This window comes from Myotis davidii, unplaced genomic scaffold, assembly GCF_000327345.1.
Source record: "Myotis davidii unplaced genomic scaffold, ASM32734v1 scaffold1065, whole genome shotgun sequence".
Lineage (NCBI taxonomy): Eukaryota > Metazoa > Chordata > Mammalia > Chiroptera > Vespertilionidae > Myotis > Myotis davidii.
The window spans coordinates 1268670-1293087 of record NW_006297281.1 but is presented as its reverse complement, the minus strand read 5'-3'; the positions used below and the strand labels follow the sequence as shown (position 1 = coordinate 1293087).

At 58.1% G+C, this 24418-nt stretch overlaps 2 protein-coding genes across 2 annotated transcripts in view; both read right to left on the bottom strand.

Moving 5' to 3' along the window:
• ANKRD39 (ankyrin repeat domain 39) overlaps positions 1-1074 on the bottom strand; it is a 25385-nt gene extending 24311 nt beyond the window's left edge. The window contains exon 1 of the mRNA XM_006773070.2: positions 1064-1074. Coding sequence (XP_006773133.2) covers positions 1064-1074 — 11 coding nt within the window. The remainder of the gene's footprint in view (positions 1-1063) is intronic.
• A 2678-nt stretch (positions 1075-3752) lies between these two features.
• The window catches only part of FAM178B (family with sequence similarity 178 member B), a 94506-nt gene continuing 73840 nt past the window's right edge, over positions 3753-24418 (bottom strand). The window contains exons 13-16 of the mRNA XM_015570025.1: positions 21885-22010; positions 5743-5820; positions 5336-5488; positions 3753-4144 (exon numbers count right to left, since the gene is read on the bottom strand). Coding sequence (XP_015425511.1) covers positions 4112-4144; positions 5336-5488; positions 5743-5820; positions 21885-22010 — 390 coding nt within the window. The 3' untranslated portion in view covers positions 3753-4111. The remainder of the gene's footprint in view (positions 4145-5335; positions 5489-5742; positions 5821-21884; positions 22011-24418) is intronic.

The window sequence follows — 24418 nt, the reverse complement described above, 5'->3', positions numbered from 1 at the left end:
GAGCGGCGCCGGGGAGCGCGGCCCTTCCTCTGGGCCGACAGCCGGCCCTGCAGCCGGACTGCACGGGCCTCCGTGGGCAGGAAGACCCCAGTCTGCGGAGACACTGCCCTGGCTTTTCCTCCACAGGCACAGGGACCCCACTCGGCGCCCCTGGCCCAGCTCCCTCTAGCCGAGGGCACAGAGCTACTCCAGGAAAGGATTCCTTCTGTGCCTCCGGTGGGCTAACAATTGACAGCCCCGATGTTCAGATGAAAGGGGCTGAGGGTAGCCACGCTGCAGATCTGCCACCTTCAGAACCGCCAGTCTCCGCCCACAGCCGCTCCTAGAAGTAACTGGGTGATGTTGCCAGCTGGTCCTCCGAACTGGGAGGTGGACAGAGGCCAGCACCCAGAGAGATGCCACCTCCTGGCCAGGAGCAGAGGGCAGAGGCGAAGAGAGGCCCCGAGGCTAGGGTGGTTGCTTTAAGCCTGCTGCAGCCTTGCAGGGGAGAAATGCTTTCGGGCCCCATCAGCAGATCTGGATTATAAATCAGTCCAGACAGAAGCTTTTGTTCTGGGTTTAAACTTGGCGTCTGAAGAGCAGAGACCAGAAGAGTAGAGGAGATAACTGGGGAGGCAGCCCAGTTTGGACTCAGTAACTGGGTCTTTGCTGATGCACATAAAGGCCCCTTCTCCCGCTCTGGCCGAGGCCATATTTCCCAGCTCCTTTACGCCAGAGGAAAGCTGTGTAGCTGTGGAGGTGCTGGAGACAGGGAGCAGCCAGCCGCCAGGACGGGTGGGCAGCAGGCTTTGCCTCAGCGGTGGAGGGAGATGCCGTGTGTGACCTCAGTCGGGGGCACTCGGTATCCATTTAAGTGGCAACCTGTATGCAGATCCCCTCACTGTTCTGTGCTGTAGACTTTGCAACCTGCCGCCTCTACATTTTCTTCCGCTCCACCCTCAGGACCACTTTGTAAAAGTGGGCATTGTTTGTCCCACTTTGTAGATACAGTGAGTCTGAGAGAGACCTGCTTGAAGTCACATAGATATAAACAAGGTCAGAATGTTAAATTGGGCCCTGGGACTCCAAATCCATCTTTCCACTAAGTCACATTGGATCCGGGCAACTTTTAGCCCCCAAATGCTCCATTTCCTGCTGTTCTGCCTCCCCTCCCAGCCCCTCCCCCACGGCCACCCACTAGGTGTGAGGGTTACCAGACAGAGACTTGAGCTCCTCCTGCAAGATAGCCCCAGTGGAAAGTTTCAGATGGTGGTTTGGTTTCACTGGCAGGGACAGCCTTCCGCGTACCCCAAGGCAGGCTTCTGTGTTCCAATAACACACTCCAGGGAGCCCTTCCCTTCCAAAGGCTCCTCCCCAAAGATAGGGCTGCAGCCCCCACACCGCTTTGCCACCTGCGCCCATTTCCTCTGCGCTCGGTTCACTCCCAGTACTGGCCTTTTCCGGGGCTGAGTGAGCAGGGGATAGTTTCCTGCATGACCATTTGCTCATGATTCATACTTCAAAAAAAATGTTTTCATTGATTTTTGAGAGAGAGAGGAAGGGAGAGGGATAGAAAGATAGAAACACCGATAAGAAACCTCATGGATCTGCTGCCTCCTGGATGCCCCTCAAAAGGGATGGAGCCCACAACCCCGGGCACGTGCCCTGACCAGGTGACCTCTTGGTTCCTAGGTCGATGCTCAACTGCTGAACTATACCAGCGGGCATGAGTCATACTTTTTAATATAAGCACAATTGGTCTAAAATGAGAATTCCTAGGTCTTAAGATAAAAATTTTACGACAAAAAACAAACAAACAAAACTACTGTGTATCTATCGACCTCCCTGGGGCCTGTCTGGCATATTCAGTGGAAGTGCCCACCTCAGCCTCAGGCCCTGACACTCCTACTTGCCCCACTAACTCAACTGCTGAGGCCAAGTCAAGGAAAGGCCGGCGCTAAACGCCTTCTGAGGTTTGCTCGGATGCACTGGCAGCTGAGGCTGGCCCCACAGGTGGGCCCAGGAGTCACACCTGGAAAGCAAGGCTCCACTCTCCCCCACACGCATGGGTCCTGCGCCAGAGTGGCCTTCACTTGAGCCCCTTCCCCCTCTCCCCGCTGTTCTGAGGCAGCTGACAGGAGGAGCCCTGCTTCCCACTGGGGTTCTCTGGTCAACATGCCTGGCTACTTCCCAGGAGCCTGGAGCTGCTGTGAACCCAAGGGGAAATGAGAAAGCCTGGGTCAGCCACCCTGCAGGGATCTCCCCGAGGGCCTGGGACTGAGGTCAGTGGGGACAGAGGAAAAGGACTTCCGCTCTACTTCCTCCTGGAGGACAGTTATCAAAGCCACCCACCTGGGAAGCCTTTCCCTTCCCAGCCCCTCCCTGCCACCATCACCCAAAGGAAGCAGGAAAACATCCGTCACCACAGCCCCGGATGCTGCTCTCAGGGGCCTCAGGATGCCCCTCCCTTTCCCCAGGGCTCCATCTGGAAAGGGCAGGGGTGCCAGGACCAGCACCTGTGAATTCTTGGCCGAGAGCAGGCTGAGTCTCCAACTGGCCCCAGACTAGTTTGAGATCAGGTCTGCTCCAGGCCAGTTCCAGAGAGGGCCCATTACAGGTCCCAGGGGATGGCGTATGCCCTTGCGTGACCTCAAACTGCACACCTCCGCTCAGGTTACAGCTAGGCCCCCGGAGCGACTGAGTCGCCACCAACACCTCCTTCCCTTGGTGTCCATTTCTCTCCGGGGGATGAGTGTTCGGGGCAGTGCGAGAACCAGAGCCGGTGGCGAAGGGACAGCGCCATCCCTTTCTAAGAGCCACAGAGAGATCTGGAAACTCCCCAGGTCTCCCTGCTCCCTCTCTGCCCTTGGCAGTGAAACAAAGAAGGGAAATTACAAAGGTGACTTCCAGGTTTCCAGAGTGAACTGAATGGCTGCAGATTAACTGCCAGGATGTACAGTGTTAGAAGCGGGCAGCCCTGAGGGAGGGTGCAGGCGGCCTGCCCTTTTTTGCAGTATCGCCGGCCTACCTGGGGCCTCAGTAATGCCCTGGCCAAGGGGGCCTGCACTGCAGCCAGGAACAGAAACCAGAACTCTCGGTCCAGTCACCTGGGCAGCCAAGTCCCCTGGCAGAGGATTTCTTCCACCTCTCACTTGGCAGAGGCGTCGAGGCAGGGAGGCGCCCTGCACGGTACCCAGCCTCTGAATTATAGATGCCTCCGGCTCCCAGCACTCTGGCGCCCAAGGAGGGAGGCCCAGGAATTGATGGGGTGCTGCGGCTTTGCCAATCGAGCTACTTGCCCTGAAAGTCCTTTATTTTGGGGGAGCCTCTTTCCTAGTTAGCCCACCTTCCCCTGACCTCCGTGCCTTGAAAGGACAAAGGAGAGGGACCAAGTCTAGGCACCCGCCATGGTGACGCTCCACTGGCAGACACTAGGGCTGAACTGAGGAGTGGGCACAGACATGTTGGCAGGGGTGGTCCTTTGTTACTCCCCTTCTACTTCTGTGGCCCCTGCAAATCCCCATCCCAACCCCCAGAGAGTAGGAGGGGCCAGACACTAGAAATGGATGCTCAGGGTTGGAGGAGTGGACGGAGGGAGGAAGTGGACAACCGGGGTCCCCTGGGAAGGCCCCATGGGATGCTGGGGGTACGGAAGACCCACTCATTTCTCAAGGGGAGCCGGTCTAAGACATTCAGCATCCTGTTAGGGATCAGCACCCACAAAACTCACCTCCGGCAGCAAGGCCGGAGCCCAGTCACATGGCTGTCCGAGGTGAATATTCAGCAAACCGGACGCTGGCCCGAGACCTCAGGACAGGGGCTGCAGGAAACCATCTGAACCACTGATGTGAAACTCGGCTTTAGTGTGCACAGAGCAACCTCACATTCATGAGAGAGGAAGGGGGTGGGAGGACAAGGAGGACATGCTGGGCAGGGAAGGAGAGCGGGAGCGGGGTGGGGCAGGCAGCGAGGGGCAGGGTCCTTTGCCACTGGGAGTCAGGGCATGGTGGAGGCAGGCTCTTGCTTCATCAGATGGTCCTCCTCTGGCCCCCATTCTTTGCTTCCTTCAGTTCCATGGGTCCTGTTCACTCCCTGGCAGAGCGCAGCCCTGGGCCACCCCTGCCCTGCTCCTTTAGATGTCTTCCCCGGGGCTGAAGCACTGGGCCTGCAAGGTGAGAAAGGGTGTGGTCGCCCTGGGCCCTGGTGCTCCCTGGTTCTCCAGTGTCCATGCACCATCCAGCACAGCCTCCCTGTGCCAGCTGCTGAGTGACGGGACTCCTGGGGCTCAGCCCAGGCAGGGCAGCAGGCCACGGGCCACACCTCTGCCTGGTCCCCTCCAACCCCTCGCTGCTGGCTGCTCGCAGCCCCAGGGCAGTGTGAGAGGTGGGCCTGCCTCCTGGCGTGGCCAGGCCACAAATCACTTTTCCTTCTTTTCATGACAAATACAGTTTCCCACCAAAAGACTAGAGTGATCCAGTTCCTTGGGGACTGAGGGTGAGGTTAACTCGACAGCTTTCCCAGGGACTTGCGAAATCTGAGACCTAAGCCACAGCCTGTGGCGACATGTCAGTCCCATGTCAGAGGTTACAGGGGAAGGACATGCAGAGAGAAGGCAGAGGAAAGGCTGCTCATCTCCACCAAGGGCTGGGGGCCCCGAAGGGAAGTGCCCCTAAGCCAGCCAGCGCTGCTCCTCGAGGAATGGAGGCCAGAGGGAGGATGCCAGGGCAGGGCCACAGGCGTGGGTGCCAGGCTGGCCCGGCGCCTCGGTTCTGACATTTACACGCTGCCTGCCTGTGAGATGGGGCAAGCTAGTTAACCTCCCAGTGACCGGGTTGCCTTCTCTGTGAAATGGGGACATAGTAACACCCGCCTCCCTCTGGGGCTGTGGGACTCGTGTAGAAATAAGTATTAGCTGTGAACAGCATCACCTCAGTGTGAGAAAGGGAGGTGTGGAGGTTGATGCTCCAGAGGTGGAGGGAGGGCCCGGCGGCTGGGAGTGCTCCTGGCAGAGCAGGCCAGCTTCAGCCTGCAGGGCGGGCAGGCAGAGGGGGGACAGCTGGCGCCTCTGGTGCCTGGGTCTCCCCTCTCTGGGCAAAGTTCCTCTGCATCTGCTCAGTAGAGGCTTCTCTGTACCCCACGCCACCCACCCACACTGGTATCTCACTCTTGGTAAGAATGCTGAAGGCCTCCAGGCCCTCCCTTCCCCCACAATGCCCGCTCCAGCCTTTTCCAGCCCGAAGCCCAGCAGCTGCAGTGGGGGTGGACACGGTGGGGGCGGGGGGGGCGTGCTCTGGCTCTGGTCAGCTGCCTGACCACTTCCCTCCCCTCCCAGGTCCGGAGGCTAGAGGGGCACCACCTGGGGCCGGCAGTGGGTCAGCAGCTCCTGCCAGCGGATGTGGGTCTGCGTAGCCAGGTCCTTGAGCGTGGTCCGGTGCATGGCCTGGGGGCTCTCCCGGATATGGGTGCTGATGTGACGGTCCAACTGCATACACAACAGCCGCAGCTCTTCCTGCAGAGGCACCGTGGAGGGGCGGCCGGAGAAGTCAGGCAGGAAAGAGGAGAGGGACAGGGCAAGTGCTGGGGCACATGTCAGTAACTCTTGAGAAGGCCCCATGGGATGCTGGGAGAAGGCAGAGGCCTGCTCCACGCTCCCCCCCCCCCCCCCAGCTGCTGCTGCTTCTTTCTCAGCCCCTCTTTGCAGTCCCTGAGAGCAGGGTGGGCTCCGCCCCAGCTGACTATAGCCCAGCCTCTTGGGAGACTCACCCGCTGGTCTGGAGTGATGTCTTGGCAGTTGACCACCACCCCCGCGAGTGTCAGGAGGCTGTGGCACAGGTAGCAGACCTGGAGAGAGCACAGGAGACGGGCGTCCCTGAGTCCCTCACCCCAGTCCTCCTTCCAGGCCCTGCAGGGTGAGGGCTGGGCTTCCAGCCAGTTTCCTGGGAGGCGTCTTTAAGGAGCCCAGGGCCCCACTCACAGGGCTCTCCCTTCCTTCAGAAAAGGTAGAAACCCCTCCAGAGCCCACGCTGCCCCAGCCCTGTTCGGGGCTCCAGTGGAAGGAGTGCCGCTAGGGAGGGGCTATCCACTCTGACTTCTGCCCTGCTCCTCAAGGTGCCACCTACATCTGTGGGCGCTGTCACTGGGGCCACTCTCCTCGATTGGGGGGGCGTGGCCCATGGGTGCCCAGCTCACCCCTGGGTGGAACACTACTTGCACAGATATGTGCAGTCCATCCAGACATTCAGACCTGCAGACACGAGGAGGCAGGCGAAGAGGCGGTGACAGAGTGATGGCTGTGGGTGCGCATCTGCACGCCTTACCCACCAACGCATACCCTTGCTCTTGCCCTAGAGACTGAGGGGTGCCATTTGGTCAGAGTGGTGTGATCCCAGGGCCCTGGACTCTGTGGGTGCTCACTCATCTGCTGTGCAGAGAAAAGGAGGCGCTGGGAGCACCCTAAAGACAGGCGAGGCCCTGCTGTGGAGACGGTCTGCTCCCGGCACTCTGAGGTTCTGTCTGTGGACACCCCCACCTCGGACTCCTATGCCTGAGACAGGGAGGGTGGCAGGAAATGACCCTGACCTGCCTGGTAGCTGCAGATAACCAGCCCTGAGGCTGAGCTGGAGGGAGAGGCGGCTCCAGAATGGGGCTGGAGCTCCGAACCAGCCCAAGGCTTCCCCTGCCATCACTTCCCCTGAGAGCACCAAGTGGTACCCAGAAATGGGGCAGCCTCTTTGCACAGACCAGAAGCCTCCTTAGGGCAGAAGCTAGAACCACTTTCGAGGGTACCAGACTTGGCACTGTGGAATAGTCTTCTTGAATTCAAATGCCACAGTGCGAAGGCCTGACGGAGACCACCTGCCCCTCCCCCAGCAGCACGTGCCCTGCGCAGACCCAGCCTGTTCTTCAACATGGCAGCGAGGCCCCAGGGGGCCTGACCGGAAGACTGGCAGGCACAGAGATGCAGTGAGGGGGAAGCAGTGCGGGTGGGGGTCACGCCTGGCTTCTCTGAGCCAGCTCCGACTGCAGGGTCCTGCAGCTGCCAGGCCCCCAGCAGGTCAGCTCACCAGGGAGCTAACTTGCTAGGAACCCCCTGCTCCCCGGGGGCTCCCTGCTCCCCAGACTGACCGTGCCCCTTTGGAGGGAGGGCCACAGCATTGGAGCCCTGTGACCTCTGCAGTCCACCACGCAGCTCATCCCCACTTCTCCCCCACCCCAGACGTAAAGCAGGCGCAGGCCTGTGTGCCCACTGCACTTGGACTGAGACACAGCCACCAACCTTAGACATTAGAGGAGAACGATGCTGCAGGAAGGCAATCATTTGGCCACAGACCCTGAATTTCAGCCTCCCCAGCGCGCAAAAGGAGAAGGGTCCTTCTAAGTGCCTGGTGGTGTTGTGCAGCTCAGAGGCTCAAGGAGGAAGTGACTAAGCTACAACAGGCTTCTAAGGAATAGTAGGGACTCGGTGAGGTGGTGAGGTTACTATGTGGGGCCGGGTGGGCAGGGCTGATTCAGGGAAACAGAGGCAGGAAGCTGGCTGGGGTGGAGCGGGGGAGGGGCACCCTGAGGACCGGGCTGGTGGCAGGGTCTGGGCAGTGGGCAATGAGAGCAGGGAGGCTGGCTGAGTCACTCCAGGACTCTCTGGTATGCACACTGTTTTGAGCTAAAGGCAACTTTAGCCTCAGGCTCAAGAGAAACTTCTGCCCCTCCTTTTAACTACCTGGAGAATTTGAATCAGGGCAGTGGTCGGCGAACTCATGCGAACTCATTAGTCAACAGAGCCAAATATCAACAGTACGACGATTGAAATTTTTGAGAGCCACATTTTTTAAACTTAAACTATATAGGTAAGTACATTGTTATTAACTTAATTAGGGTACTCCTAAGGCTTAGGAAGAACCACACTCAAGGGGCCAAAGAGCCGCATGTGGCTCTCAAGCCGCAGTTTGCCGACCATGGAATTAGGGGCCTTGCCGAATTTGACCTATAGAAAGGTCAAAAGAGATGGGGCAAATATCTATTTGCTGAATGCCTGTGCTTCTTACCATCCACCCTGCCATGACCCTTGGAAGGACCCAAGGACATGACCTTCTCCCAGCTCAGAAGGTCCTACATACCTCAGCCCCCTTCTGTCCCTGAACCTCGCCCACATGTGGGTCTCTGACTCTCTCACGTGCCTGCGGGGTTCCTGTACATACGTATGTGTTAAATGTCATTTTCTCTTGTTAATCTGGCTCAGGTTTCTGATTATCAGGCCAGCCAGATGAGCCTTGAGGGTGAAGGAACCTTGAGGGTGGAGGAGAATCCGCTCCTCCCTGACGTGGGGGACAGATGGACACCGGAGAAGCGGGCACAGAACCGCGGAGGTGGGAACAGCAGTGGCAATGCGGCTCTGAGAGAAAAGGTTCTAGGACATCCTCCTCATTTTTTTTTCTTTTTAAGATTATTTCTCTACAATGTGTATACTTTACTCATATGATCAAAGTACAATGAAAGTTTATAAAAATTAATTATAAACAAGACAGTGCCCTTTAGAACTGACTAAGCCTGGCTGGGTTTGGGGTGAGTATGACCTTGGAAAGGAGCGGAGCCCACTTCATTGGCTCAGTGGTTGAGCATCGACCTATGAACCAGGAGGTCCTGGTCAGGGCACATGCCTGGGTTGCGTACAGGAGGCAGCCAATCAATATTCTCATCATTGATGTTTCTATCTCTCTATCCTCCCTTCCTCTCTGAAATCAATAAAAAAAATATTTTTTTAAAAAAGCAGCAGCAGCTGAGCCCTGGGGAGCTAGGGCCAGGGTGAGACGCTAAAGACAACATTCAGGGGCTGAGGGGCTGACGAAGGGCCCTAGCTGCAGGGTGGGTTCAGGGAGGGGCCGGGCAGAGAGGGAGAGAAAGGGGTTAGTTCTCATTCCTTTCACTTAGTTGTCCCTCAGCCCTGAGCTGGGGACAGTGGCTCTTCCCTCTGCCCGCCCGCTCAGTGGAGGTCTGTGCTGTGCACAGCAAGCCTAGGGCTAGAAGGGACCTTCCCCAGCCTGAATGGGTCCCTGGGGCCAGGCACCCTGCAGAACTCAGCTTCCTAGGAGACAGTGTGGTGGGGTGGGCCCAGGATCTGAGGAATGCCCTGGGGGAAATCTGTGAGGAGGGATTTATTGAGGAAAAAAGGACTACTTGTATGCAAATTTCACAACTTTGTTCTTTTGCTCTTTCTTTCCCATGATTGAGCTGGAGGAAAATCCCCTGAACGAGTTTTGGGGGTGGGAGTGTACCAGCAAGAAGGAAATGGTAGCTCTGAAGAAAAGCCCCACTAACCACGTTTTATTTTATAAGCTCATTTTCCAAAGTTGGGTGGGGAGGGGGACGGCTCCTACCCAGAAGAGGGGTTGGTGCATTTTCTCCTTGCATTCGAGGGTGATGCCTGGAATCGGGGTTCAGTGACGGGGACCCTTTAAGGAAGACCTTGACCCCACTTAAGGGGATCCTTACAACTTTGATTAAATTTAATTTTGAATCCTAGCGCTAGAAATCATTTCTCTCTATATATATACCCCTCAGAGACCTAGCCTTTTCTCCAATAATCCGCAGCCCCCGAGGCAGCAGAAGACAGAGCCTGGGCCCTGACAAGGCTCAGACCTCTGCAGGTTAAAGATAACATTTTCACCCAAATTATGTTTTAGCTCCTTAACCCTAAAGTAGAAAGACCCCCCTTGGCTACTTTCCACAAAATAAGAGCGGAATGCTGTACAGACCTCAGCGGTCCTCAGACCTGACCCATCAGCGATCAGCTCCCAGCACAGCCCACATCCCTAAGCCAGGGTCCTGTGATTGTGCCCAACAACCCATACACCATCGAGCTGTTGGAGCTCCCTCTTTCCCGATTGGGCAATTCACTATGACACTATTTTTCCTTTTGTGGGGGTCCAGAACGAGTTACCCCAAGATGTGCTCTTGTGGTATGCAGACTATTTGGAGCTAAAGGCAACTTTAGCCGCAGGCTGAGGAGCAACTTCTGCCTCCCACCTGTAACTGCTTAGAGGAATTGGAGCTAGAGGCCTTGCCCACTTCAGTAATAATCCTTTCAACCCACCTAGACGGCAGGGCAAACTTCTAGTAAACATCTGCTCTTCTTTTTTTTTTTTGTTAATTGTCACCTGAGAATATTTTCCAACCTGCAACCCAGGTACGTGCCCTTGACCAGGCATCAAACTTGTGACCCTTCAGTACTTGGGCCAACGCTCTAGCCACTGACCACACCAGCCAGGGCACATCTGCCGTTACTGTCCTGCACTGAGCCTGTGAAGCTTCCACAGCAGATTATATACCTCAGTCCCCTCTGTCTCGGAACCTCGCCGGCATGTGGGGTTCCCATACACATGTGTTAAATGTGGTTAATTTCTCCTGCTAACCTGTCTCAAGTCTATTTGATTATTAGACCAGCCAGAAGTTGTGCACCTTGAGGGTAGAGGAAAGTTCGCCCACCCCACTTCCTGCTCCTGCATTTCTTTGTCCAGTGCACCCAGGCAGGACTCAAACACTGGGATCCCTGGAACAGTTCCCTCCGCGGTCAGAATCTTGCCGGCTATTCTGTACAGCAGTGGGTTGGGGGAAAAGGCTTCACTATGTACACAGGACACGCCCAGACCACGTCCCGGTCCCTCCGCAGGCCCGAGACCCACAGTCTCAGCCCCGAGAGGTAAGAGAGCACCGGTGCGCGCCTCCCAGAAAAGCAGGCGTTAGCGGACACTGGGCTCTGGCTCAGAGGAGGCCGGGCCGGAGTCTCCATCCTCTGACAGTCCCACTGTGGCTGGGGGACCAGAGGCGGCCCGAGCGCCAGCCAGCCGTGGTGAGAGCCAGCGCACCCAGGAGGACACAAAGCAGACAGCCAGGTGTGAGCGCTGTTTCCTGCTCCAGTCGCTGTGACCAGTTCCTGAACTTAGCAAGCCCATTCCTGTCCCGGCTGGCACCAGGCTCAGGGCTCTGATTTCTTTCAAGACACAGGAAAGGGGGAGGCTGGGCAGAGGCACAGGCTGCTGGTCGCCACCAAAGCCCCCGCCGCTCCCATTTCCTGCACAGCTGGGAGTGCGTGGTGGCCCAGGCCCCTCCAGGTCCCTAAGGCGTGGGGGCGGGGTTAAAGCGAGGCAGGAGGCAGTGAGGGGCTATACTTTCCAGTCTTCAGGAACTTGTCTGAAAAATGGGCCCTCACCGTTCAGGCTGCCCAGCCCCCAGCCCTCCTGGCCTTCCCACTCCCGGCCTCCCCCCACCCCCCCACACTGGGTGTGAGTTGGAGGCTGGGAAGCCCCCATGGGAAACGGGCCCAGGAAACCTCAGACAACAACTGGGAGAGGCAGAGTCTGAGGGCGCGGAACGGGACGTGCCTGAACCCCATGTGGACAAGATGGGACCGTCCCCTGCTGACGCCGCTGCCACTGGCAAGGCCTGCAGCTTTCGCTTCCTGGGTCTTTCCCAGAGCCAGGCGGACTTTTCTGAGAAGTGCTGTGCAGGATGCCTCCTTCCTGGCTCTGGAGTCTTAAAGGGCCCACCCGGCCCCTGGGGAAGGATGACAAGAGTAAGAGATAGAAGACAGTGTGCTGGGCCTGTTACCCACCAAGGGGGAGTTCTGACCCCAGGAACCAGGGCCAAGACTCCCTCTGCAGCCTTGCATCACACGAGGAGAGGGGAAAGGGTGGCCGTTTCCCAGGAACTCCCTCCTTCACAAAATTCCCCTCCAGCTGTGCCAAGGAAGCGGGCTGTGGCCAGGAGCATTTGTGCTAAAAAGGGGCAGAGAGGAGGAGGGAGAGGATCTCCCAGGAAGCCACTGGCTCCGCCCAGAACACTATGGTTTCTCCCACCTCAGGTCATGACAGGAATCCAGACTTAAGGAACCAGGCAAGTCTTCACCCCAGCCCTTCTCAAGGCAGCCAGGCTGGAGGGGATGGCAGACCTGGCCCCTGGCAGGAGGATCCTGTGGGAGCTGCTCCCGCCAGACCCCAGGCAGCTGCTGTGGGGGCGGGAGAGGGGGTGAGCTAAGGCTGACCCAGGAACAACTGCTGGGGAGGACCAAGATGGACCCACAGGACGTGCCCTCTGGGGCTCAGGGGTCCAGGCTCCTGCTCAAAAAGCCCTGGATGCCTATGGGTGTCAGGGTTTCTGCCTGGGACCCTGGGACCCCAGAACAGCCTCCTCCGGCGTCGCCCCTCCGGCTCACTGGCTCTGGGTGGTAGCTGCGCTGGGGGACCTGCATCAGCCACCACCTGGCTGGGCTGCTCTCAGCCTGACCAGAGGGCCTGCGGCGCAGCCCAGCCACAGCACGGACTGCAGGAGAGGACTCCGCCCCAGGCCCAGCACTGTCCTGTGTGGTCCTCTCGGGGTTGTTCCATGGGAGACAGTCAGACTCACGCACAGGTGAGGAGGTCAACGCTACAGCTAATCTGGCCTGGGCAAGACTGACGCTGCCTGGTCTATTCCCCGTGGCACATTTCAGACCCAAGGCCAGAGCTGTGTCCTGGAGAATTTTTATTTTCCCTCTTTCTGTTCTTCAAAATGAAATTTAAACCTACAGCCCCACTTCCCAGTGCCCTGAGGGGGCGGGGCCTCAGATGTGGACACTAAGCTTGGAGAGGTCCCCTGACTGTGTGACCACCTCCGTGAAGGTTAGATCTGAGCAGATGTCTGTGCTTCTGCCTTAAGCTGGACAAGCTCCGAGTGTGTGTGTGTGTGTGTGTGTGCGCACGTGCACCCCTATGGTCCCCCTTCAGAGAGAACAAGGCCCCACTGCTGGCACAGCAAGGGCCCAAGGGCCTGCTGGAGGCTGGATAGGGAGAGGCCCAGAGCCCGAGCCCCCAGGGCATGGTCTAGGTCCTCCGCCACAGGCGGGATATGACAACAATAATTAGTGATGAGTAATCCTGACGCAGGGCTACTTTCGGGCTCCAGGCCAAGGGCCTCAGCCCACGAGAAAGCCTGGCAGCTCCTCCGGCTGGTGTGTCCACAAAAATAAGACAAGAGGGGATGCATTTTCCAGGGGGACCTCGTCTGGACCTGTCCTGGAATGTGGCCTCTGCTAGCCTCTCGAGGACGCTATCTCTTCCCGACCCGCACAGCTACCACAGCCATGCATGCGCCTGCTCAAAGTCACACCCTGACCTTGGCTTGGACCGTCATGACAGCAGCAAGCAGAGGGAAGCAGAGTTTGGAAATGACTCCGACCAGGACAAGTCCTTGGCCGTAAGTCCTAGAGAGAAGGAAATGACGAGGACATTGGACTGATCACCAGGAAATGAGAAGAGATGGTGACACACCTCCTCCCAGGCCAGGGTCCCTGTAGGCACAGGGCAGAGAGGCCCTGCCACACTCACCTCTTAATGAAAGTGCCTGTTCGGAAGTTCGGGGTGGGTTTGAGCCCAGAGATGAGGCACTTGAGGGTGATGGGAGACAAGTTGTAGCGTCTGGACAGGAGTAGGACTGGGGTCAGCTGCGGGGACGGCGCCTAGAGAGTGCTCGGAGCCCCGCTGGGCAGAGGCTGGACGGCTTGCAGAGGCCCTGGAACCTGAAGGCTGCTGGAGCCTGGCTTGTGTCCGTCCACTACCTCAGACCTGAGAACTGAACTCACTTAGGAGAGACAGGATTTTCTTAGCTCTATCTGGCCTCAGGTCTAGGCCCTGGGCGGCCCTGGCCTCCGCTCTTGGTACTGGAGGCCAGGGCGGAACTGGAGGCCAGGGCACAGTATGGTGCAGGGTGGGGGAGAGATGGAGTTGGGACGAAAGCAGGAAGGCTGAGGGCTTCTGTTCCTGGGGACCAGCTGTAGGGATGTTATCTGAGCATCTGACTTACTGCTCATCTGCCTGAGGGAGGAGGGGTGGGGTGCTGTAGGCAGAGCCTTGCTAGAGCCCTCCCACCCAGCCACCCTTCCCTTCCAGCTTCCTGCTGGCCCTGAGGGCTGGGGAGATGACAGGTGGGGGTTGGCTGGCTCTTCCTGCTTCTCCAGCCAGAACTAGAGACTCTGACCCCAGAGGGATGTGGACTGGAAACCCAGCTCTGCGTCTGCCCAAGCGGGACTAGGTTCTCCACGCAAGAGTCCACGCGTCAGTACGTGGGCGCCATGCTGAGGAGCCTGAGAGCAGCGGGCATGGCCCGAGCGTCCTCAGGGGCTTGGAGAGGCCTCCCAGCGCAGCACCTCCTCCAGAGCAATGGCTCCCTCCCTTCTCTTTCCCACTCGCTGATTTGGCTCCTGGCCGGCACAGCCCTCCTCCTGCCTCCCAAGGATAACAACGTAGGACCACTGCCCGTGGCTGAAGACCAGGAGGATGCCATGGGCGTCTAAGGTTTCCAGGTGCCCAGATTCTGTCCCTTCTTTTGTCACTGTCCCAGCCTCCTGTTCCCTACATCCAGGCCAAGTTGCTCCAAGAAGAGTGACTTTAGCCCTGATTCTAGGGGAGACCTGGCCCAGGCTGGCTGATTCCTGTGCACCTGGCTCTGTGATTGGTTTAGAGATGAGCACATGACCTTTTTGCCAAGCCACTGAGACTAAACAAACTCTGGGACTCTGGTTAGGAGGCCGGGACAGAAGCCTTTCTTTCTCCCTGGCTGGGGCTGATGAGGGCAGGGTGGGAGTGTGGAGGGTCCAGCCCCAGGGGGAGAGCCTGCTGGGAGGCAGAGCCGCGGGGTTCAGGGAGCAATGCTGAGGCCTCACGACACTGCTCAACCCTGTCCCAGCTGGAGGGGCTCTCCAGACCTGCCGGGGTGTGTTTGAGCTTCTGTCACTACAAAGTCCTGGCAAAGACAGGGAGCAGGGACAGGAAAGGCAGAGAGCAGAGAGCTGCTGGGAAGCATGGTCTGCCTGGCAACTGCTCCTGCAGACAGAGCAGTGGGCGGGGCCTCACCCCCTGCCAGGCCCCTCAGCTGTGTGGTGCTGCTGAGCCTACGGGGCTTAGACACAGCACTTAGAAGGCACTGCTCTTGCCCTGGCCAGTGTGGCCCAGTTGCTTGGAGCATCGTCCTGGCACCAAAAGGTGGTGGGTTTGACTCCTGATCAGGGCACATGCCTGGGTTTCCGGTTTGATCCCTGGTTGGAGTGTGTGGGGGAGGCAACCTATTGATGCTTCTCTCACATCGATGTTTCTTTCTCTCTCCCTTTCCATTCTTCTCTCTCTCAAATCAGTAGAGACATGTTTATTTGTTTGTTTTTACTATACTGATTTCAGAGGAAGGGAGAGGGAGAGAGAGAGATAGGAGAGAATCACTGATTGGCTGCCTCCTGCATGCCCCCTAATGGGGATCAAGCCCGAAACCTGGGCATGTGCCCTTGACTGGCATCCAAACCAGGACCCTTCAGTCCGGGACCCTTCTATCCACTGAGCCACACAAGCCAGGGTGAGACATTTATTTTTTAAAAAGGCACTGCTCCTCCACCTCCTGGCTCAGGCCCGGGCAGGTGGGCTGGGCACAGGGGGTAGGAAGGGTCCCTTGGGCCCTTGCTGTGCCCAGCAGAAGGGGCTTGTTCCCTCTGAAGAGGGATCCACTGGAGATGCAGTTGAGACAGACTCAGCAGTGATGCTGTTTAGGTGAGTGAAGCCACAGGGTGAGTGAATAGCCTGTGGGACCACGGAATCCAGGACAGGGGACAGGCCGGCGCTGCCAGGAGAAGCAAGAGCAGGAGCCAAGCCTCAGGCCTGAGAAGGGGGTTCTGGGAAGGACGCACTGCCTGGAATCAAGTGGTGTGATGTGACCCTGGAGGGAAGCGCATGGATGAAGGGCCAGCTGAGGAGCAGGGATGGCAGGGCTTGGGTTGATGGACGGGCACTGAGGGTCGCTTTTTCCTGAGCAGCAACGGGAGGAAGATGATCACAGAGTGGCCCAGGAGGACTTGCAGGATAAAGAGGCTGGGAAAGTGTTAGGTCAGAACAGAGAAGTTACAAGCACGGGGCAAGGACTGTGCCGGGGCCCCTGGGCCTGGGGTGGGTGGGCAGAGAGCAGGCTTGAGTGCCAGCTGCCTGGAGAGGCCCGCCCGCCACCCGCCGAGCTCTGCCCCTTCAAGCTCTGCTCACACACCCGACAGAGCGGGCCTGGGCCCGAGCCGTGTGGCTTCGGATGCTCAGGAGGCCACTCTGTAGAGGCTGGGCGGCCACTGAGGTGCGCGTGAAGTGCGCGGGTGCCCTTTAGGGCCAGCTTTCCAAAGGCCAGCTCTGACATTGACTTCCAAAGATGTCTGAGGCTCCTCACTGTGGAGGAAGTAAGAACGCACCAACGACCAGCCAGGGAAGGGACTCCCGACTCCCCAACATCTGCTTTCTGTTCCTCGTGCCAAGTTCCCTTCCCTGCTAACCATGGCTCTCCCTAAGGCAGGGGGAGGGGCAGCAAGACAGGGAGTCCCGTGCAAGGAGAAGGCAGAGGGTATAGGATGAGGGAGAGGCTCCAGTGCACCCATCCTTCTGGCTGACAGGCACCAGGCCTGTGCTCAGCAGCCCCAGGGAACGCCGTCCCATGCTGCTGGGAGCGGCAGGAGAGTGCGGGCAGGCACACCGCCGCCAGGGGCCTGCCCCCTCCCTGCCCTTCCCAGAACCGCCCAAGCCGACCCCAGTCACTTCAGGTGCTCTTGGCAGCAGGCCAGACACAGGGACAGGCCTGCAGCCATCACAGCAGCAGAAGCAAAAGCAGTAAAACTTGTTCGTCAGCTCTATTACCACAAAGATATATGCACCACAAAGATATACAGGAGAGGTGCACAACACACACAGACGCAGGCACATCCAGGCCAACGCCCTCTGCGGTGGGCATGCGGGGATCCCCGGGGTAAGAGCACTCAAAGGACGCGAGGCCCGAAGCGTGGTCCAGCCTGGAGCGCATCCGCCTCCAACCATCAATTCTACACCAGCACTTCTCCCATGTAGGCACGCCCAGCACAGGGCTGACCGCAGGCTGTAGGCATGGCGAGGAAGCTGGCAGGAGCCACCTGTGGCCGGCCAGGCTCATCCGGCGTGTGGTCTCTTGCAGCTAGTCCACCAGGGACAGGGCCCATCACGTGTGCAGAACCTCAGCGTCTGTCCCACAAGGACATCATCTGGGTGTGAGGAGGATGAGGCCAGAAGCTGACAAGGAGACAGGACGGGCTCCTGGCGCCTTGGCGCGGTGCCCCCGGACTTCCCCTTTGTGGACCTTCCTTTTCTTGCACAGTGAGAGACAGTCTACTTCCTCAAAGCTCCCAAATGTAACCAAACTGGGGAGAACTCCCTGCACCATAGAGACCCTGGAGGGAAGGGTGGGAGACGGGGCACAGCAGATGCGGAGGTTCAGCAAGGCCAGTATCAACAACCTCAGTAAAAGGGAGGCCGAGACCTTGAGATCGGCCAGGGTACAACCAGACAAAAGCTTCCCAAATGCTGCGGACAAGAAAGGGGCCACGTGCTCAGCGGAGGCCAACGCGGCCTTACAAACTCACGGGAGTTATCACGTAGATGGTTTGATCATCAAAATTCCTAACTGAGAGCAGGTCACGTCCGAGGCCCGCAGCTTGCGTGACAAAGTCAGTCTTTACCTAAGTGAGCCTGCCTACTATCTTTTTGCATCAATAAGATAACATGCCTTTGAAATGTCAGAGTAATCTTCTTTCAGAGCCCTCACAACCCAGAGTGAACTGTCATTGTTATCTTAACCCCCGCATACCATCTCCATGCGGTAAATGTTCACTGTCCTGTACCCACAATGTAAAAGAAGTACCTGTCAGTGGCTGAGCATCGACCTAGGAACCAAGAGGTCACGGTTCGATTCCTGATCAGGGCACATGCCGGGTTGTGGACTTGATCCCCAGTAGGGGAAGTGCAGGAGGCAGCCGATCAATGATTCTCTCTCATCATTGATGTTTCTACCTCTCTCTCCCTCTCTCTCTCTCTCTGAAATCAATAAAAATATCTAAAAAAAGAAGTATGTGTCTGTTTTCCTTTATCCAATGTCAGAGATCCCCACCCCACGTTGCTCTCTCCTGCCTCCCTAATCTACCAACGGGTTTCATGTAACCCCTTTACATCTCCTCCTTCGACTCTAATGTATAAAAGAATCTGCAAAACTGCCATTTTCAGAAGCATTTTTCAACCAAATTCATTAAAAATTGCCCTAACCGGTTTGGCTCAGTGGATAGAGCGTTGGCCTGGGAACTGAAGGGTCCCAGGTTCGATTCCAGTCAAGGGCATGTACCTTGGTTGCAGGCACATCCCCAGTAGGGGGTGTGCAGGAGGCAGCTGATCAATGTTTCTCTCTCATCCATGTTTCTGGCTCTCTATCCCTCTCCCTTCCTCTCTGTAAAAAAATCAATTAAAATGTATATTTTTAAAAATTATCTACAGGTTTGGGCATTTCTTACATCGACAATGGTTTACATGAGTTAACAATAGAACAAAAAAGCTCTGGATCCCTGGCTCTGGTTGGAAGGCTGAGCGGGTAGCTTCTTGGAGGCAATGGCCACGTGAGTGCAGTTACCTGCGTCTGTCTGCCAGGGGCTGGAGCAGCCTCCCACGAAGCCCAGGGGCCTGTCTCTCACAGAACTGGTGCCCTTGGATCAGAGGGGGAACCTGGAGGCCAACTCTTGGAGTCCACTCCTGCATGAAGACATCCTCTCCCCCTCTCAGACCCCAAACCACACTCTGACCTCTGTCTGTCCTCCTCTGGCAGAGCCCCTCTGAAACCGAGCAAGCACGGGGCCTACACCAGCCACGCAAGGGCAGGGAAACATCCCTCTTCTGGCTGGTGGAAGGATTTGAAAGACATACAGAGGTAAAAGGAGAAAACCAAATCTTTTTAAAATTGGTTTTAGAGAGAGAAAGGGGTAGGGAGAGAGAGAGAAACATCGATTAACTACCTCCTACATGCACCCGACCAGGGATCAAGCCAGCAGCCTGGGCATGTGTCTTGATGGGGAACTGAACCAGCAACCTTTCACCAACTGAGCCACACCAGCCTGGGCGAAAATCAAACCTTAATATTTGTGCAAGGGAATTCACATAAACATAAAAATTACACATACTACAAATGACATATATTCCTTAGTAAGGCAAGCTGAGGTGCATATGTCCTTTTGGACTAAGGAGGGGGAGATAGGCAATTCATAGGTGGTTGAGAAAGATCAAACGTCCGGTAAATACATTCTTGCCTGCCCCCCACAACAGTGGGTGCAGAGGGGAACCTCGGAATCGGATGTTCTTGGACCCCGCCTAGCTGCCACACTTCATTCCTAAGTGAGAAGGTTCCCTGTTCTGAAGCAGGTTTTTCTCTCTGAGTCTCTAGCAGGAAAGGGGGAGCTAACAAACTCTTCCTGAGTTTATTGGGCTTTAATTGTTTTCTGTTCAAAATAGTCTGACCCACACACCACAAGGGGCTGGGCAACCGTTTCTGTTGCTCAGGGGATGACGCCCAGCCAGCTGAGCCACAGCAGCTAGGGCTGGGCAACCATTTCTTTATCCAAAAGCACTTGAAAATGCTGCAAGTATTCTAATCGCCCGTCAGGAAGCAGGGCTCCTCTACTCCCCAAGCTCTGTGTGAGCTGCCAGGACACAGCAGCACTCCACCCTCCCACCGAGGGCTGTTAGCAGCAGGCCGTCTCCTTGGTGGCACTGGGCGGTTAGCGTTCCCAGGCAGGAACCTCACTGGCTCAGAATTACCCACCATGTTCTCTGATTGGCCCTCTCACAAGCAGGTGACCCTTGTGAAGCCCAGCGTCTCACAGGCTACAGGCCCCTGCAGCTCTAAGACACCAGGACTTTAGAGGACAGGGGGCCACATGCAGAGACGGGTCAGAGGTCAGAGGGCGTGCAGAGCGAGCCGGTCTCAGGCCCTCCAGACTGAGGGGTGGGGGAGGGGGAGTTCAGAGAGGAAGAGGAATTGAAGTTGCTTCATTCATTCACTCATCTGGCGCCAAGCATACCACACGATGCTGGGAGACACAGGCCATGCCCAGCTAAGGACAAGTAAAGGGACAACTGCAAAGTCACCAGATCAGGGAGGACAGAAAAGCCATGCCCTGGGCAGCAAGAGCGCCTCTCCCAGTCGGGGGGCTGGCTGGGAGCCTCACCGGGAGAGGAGGCTGTGCCAAGGCCCCAGGCAGAGAGAGGAGGTGGGAAAGCGGGCATGGAGCCTGGCGGAGTGTCTATCTGAAGGCTGGGGAGGGCTGTGACCACGCAGTCTCTCCAGGGCAGGAAATCACCCAGACAGGAGCGAGCAGGTCTGAGGGAGGGGGCCCAAGGGCTGGGAAAGGGCCCGTCCCCTTTCAACCTCACTCTGGCCTTGGTTTCCCCGCACACCTCAAGGAGAAAGAAGGCCAGGCCTTTGAGCTCTGGGATAAAAGCGCAGCTGGCCCAGACCACCACTCCTGTAAAACAGGGCGGGTGACGCCTCCACTCTTTTCGGCTGGTGAGTAGCCTGTTCATCTTTGAAGATGAAACGTGCTGGGGCCTAATGAGGAGTCAGTCAGCCGGCCTGGGAGTGGGGCTGGGCTGCTGGAGCTGTCAGCAGCCCCACTGCCCCCACCATGGCCTCCAGGTCAGAGCAGAGCCCGCCCAGGGGTCGGGACACTTCACATTTCTGTCTCCGCTGTGGCCAGCCTGGCCTGTTTTCTCCCCTCCCCTGCCCTGGGCCACCTCCCTCTCAGGCAGGACCAAGGTCAGGGGGCTCATGCCTCCCTCTGCAAAGGCATCAAGAGCCCCCTGTGTCCTCTGCTGCCCTGGCCAGCACACGCTGCACTTCTGCCCTGGTGTCAGGCCATTCCATGTTTCTAGGCCAAACTGATCATGTCGTATATGGCCACTGGCCAGGGGGACGCTCCACAACTCCTGCATATGTGAGAGAACCGTCCTCAAAATAAAGGGTACCCCGCCCACTGGGTGAGGCCACGGGAGTGGCCCCAAGGCGCCTGGAGGTCCACTCTCCACGTGGTGGACAGACAGCCCCTCCCTTATCTCTCCCCTCCCCTCCCCTCCTCCGCCCAGTTTCCTCCATCTCCAGCCCAGGCCTGAGGCCTCTCACCACTGCCCTGCTCAGACAGACCGCCCCGGGCTGACCCCCAACACTCCACTCGCCTCCGAGCCAGCGCCCCGGTGTCAGGAAGTAGCTGGACCGGAGAAGGGACACGTGGGCGCTCCCGTGCTCCGGGAGGCCGCGCCTGGCAGGGCACCAGTGTCAGGTGGAGCTTGGTCGGTTTGTGTTCATTAAGTAATTAATTCGTTTATCTGATTCGCAGGATGATGCCCAAAGGTTAGACTTCTGACTGCCAGCCCCCAGGAGCCTTTGGGATCACCCTTCCTAAACTAGGAGGGCGCCTGTCTGCACTCCTCACCCGGAGCCTGGGGCGCGCTCGCTGAGATCACGGCTCCAGGACCCAGGTCTGGGGTGCAGTCTGAAGCCCCACACCACCTGCTGGCGCTCGCCCCGGGGCCACGGCCTCACTTCTCCGAACCCACACCTGCCGCTCCCGCCAGAGGGTGGCTTCAGGGAACCGGGGCAGTGTCTGGAGGGGCAACGGGATGACTCGGGCTCAACGACAACCATGCCAAGTGCGCACAGGCAGGTTGACCGGGCGCTGCCCTCGGAGAACAGGGGGCCGGATTGTCTGGACACCCCCTGGCTTCTCCTTCGTGTCCCTCTCCACTCCTCCCTCAGCAGCAGGCTGCCTGCGTCCTCTCTGACCGGCGCTGTGGGACTAATGGGCCCATGGCCTCCACCAGGCCGAGCGCCCAGCAGCAGAACCTGAGCGGCCTGCGCCTGTGCCCGCAGCGCCCAGCGAGGGTCCTGGCAGGGCACAACCACAGGCAGGGCCCAGACTGCGTCTCCACTCACCAGGGAGGCAGCTGCAGGTCTTTCCCCTCAGGGCCCCCAGGTGAAGGGGAGGGCCTGCCTCACCCGCCCCGCGGGCTGCCCGTGCTCACCTTGTAGTCTCGCTTAGCACTGGCTGTGGGCTGCTGCTCCTGGCGGGGTAGCGAGGCCTCGGAGTCCAGGTGCTGCCCGAGGGCTGCCGGCCTCATGAGGCGCAGGAGCCGGCTGAGCACTACCAGCTGCGGGGGAGAGAGGCCGTCACCTCGCTGGCATTGGTGGCTGAGAGTGTGGGTTCTGGAGCCAGACCGCCAGCTTCCAGAACCTGGGTCCACCTCTCACTCTCGCTCTGTACAGTGGAGGTGCACACACACCTTCCCGAGAAGGAGGGCACACGGTCACCCAGGCCTGGCACAGGGTGAGCCCCTCGGAGGAGTGACCAGGAAAGAAGAGCTCTGGGGGCTGGAGGCCGCCCACTCGCCTGCAGTCAGCAGACACCCATGGTTTAGAGCAGTGGTTCTCAACCTTCTGGCCCCTTAAATACAGTTCCTCATGTTGTGAACCAACCATAAAATTATTTTCTTTGCTATTTCATAACTGTAATGTTGCTACTGTTATGAATCGTAATGTAAATATCTGATACGCAGGATAGTATTAGGTGACCCCTGTGAAAGGGTCGTTCGACCGCCAAAGGGGTCGCGACCCACAGGTTGAGAACCACTGGTTTAGAAGCATGGCCAGCAGAGAGGGTCTCCTCTGCCTCCAGGGAGGCCCCTGGCTAAGCTACTCTGGCCCACTCGCCCGCGTCCCTCTCTTTCCATTTAACGTGTCCCTGTGGGGCCTGAGCAAGGGCTCGGGGAAGGGGAGAAGCTGCATGCCGCCCCCCTCCCTCGCTGGGAACAATGGTCCATGCCATCACCATGCTGCCTACTGTTCCATCCTCTCCCCCCATTTTCCTCCCAGAGAATTTTAAAGCAAATCTAAACACTGAATTATTTTACCCACAAAGAGCTTCTAACAGAAAAGGATAAGGATCCCTCCCAATATAATCATAATACCATTTTCTTGCCCAATAAAATCACCAAGAATGAATTCCTTTTATGATCTAACACCTGTGCTGTTTTCTCCGCGTCTCAGCTATGTTCTCCTGTAGTTGTTCTGTTGGAATGGGGATTCCCCACAAGGTCCACAACTTGCATTGGGTTGAAATGTCACTTAATCTGCTAGCTCCCCCCCCCGCCCCCCACTGACCACCCTCTCTGAACAAATGGGCCAGTGTTCCCCACCCTCTGGACCGTGGTCCACATGAGTCCAGGTGTCTGTGGCAAGCGATCCTTCCTGCCAGCCCCTGCACCTGGTGCGGGCAGCCTCAGCTGGGCCCCAGCCAGGACCGCCCAGCTGCCCTGGAGCGAACGGTGGCAGGGCAGGCGGGCAGGCAGGCTCCAGCCGTCCCTCTGAGGCCACGTGCCGCCTGGAGAGGTGGTGGTGCAGAACCAGGGAGCAGCATGGGGGTGGGGGAGGTTCACGGAGGCACCATCTCTTCAGATGTAGCAGGTGCAGGGCAGCCGAAGGGGGAAGGGCTTGAGCCCTGAGCCCGACCCCTGCTTGAGCCCAGCCTGCCCAGCACACCTGGCTTCCTCCCTCTGACACCCTCAGCCACCTGCTCAGCCCCCCAGCAGCTGTGGGCTTAGCCCAAAAGAGCAGCTGGGATGAGGGTGAGGAGTCAGGCCTGAGGAAGCCAGAGCTCTGGGCTTAGTGTCTGATCCATCAGGAGGGCAGAGAGGAGGCAGGGAGAGAGGGAGGGAGGGAAGGTGCTGGGTGAAGAGAGACACCACACCCAGTGTGCCTCTTGCTCAGTCCCGGCAAGTCTGGGGAGAGGTCCCAAAACAGCGCTGCCTTCTCAGGGCTCACAGCTATGCGAGCACAGGGGCACACAGGGGCGCTCTGCAGCCCTCCCGCCAGTGGACCCTCCCAGCCAGTGAGCCTCGGGCAGGGCAGAGGAACACATGCAGACCTCCCCAGTTTCCCCTCACTCCACCCCGCCACCCCACTCAGCACAGCGAGCCTCCACCTTCTGGTTGCTTATTCCCTTGTGGTTCCAGCTCAGCCAGCCCATCTCTCTCCAGGATAAGGACTCGTTTGGCCTGCATGGGTCCCAGCTGGGCCAGCGCATCTCCCCCCCGGGCCCCCGTCTGGGAGCCGGCTCCGTAAACACTCAGCCCTGGAGGGTAGACACTTCTAGGCCAGAGGCAAATGATCCCAGGAAGGCAGCGCTCCACTGGCCTCAACAGGCTGCGGGCAGAGGAGGCAGGCCAGTTCCAGTGCGAGCACTGCCACAAAGCCTGTCGCTCCTGGCTCAGCCAGACCGCTGCTCCTCTTGCCCAGAGGAGAAGGCCAGGGTCTCACCTGTGTGCGATGCCCTGGTGGCCCCTGCTGCTTCCGGGAGCCTGTGCTGAGTGGTCCTTCTGACCAGACACTGCACAACCGCACTCCCCTCCTTCCAGCCCAGTTCCCTGCAACCTGCATCCGCCCGCCCTCACCACTCCATTCGCGGATCCTGACTCTGCCCTACCTTATTTCCATGGAATTTATTACCTTCCAACATGCTGTGCAATTTACTTTTTATTATTATCTGTTCCCCCTCCCTTAC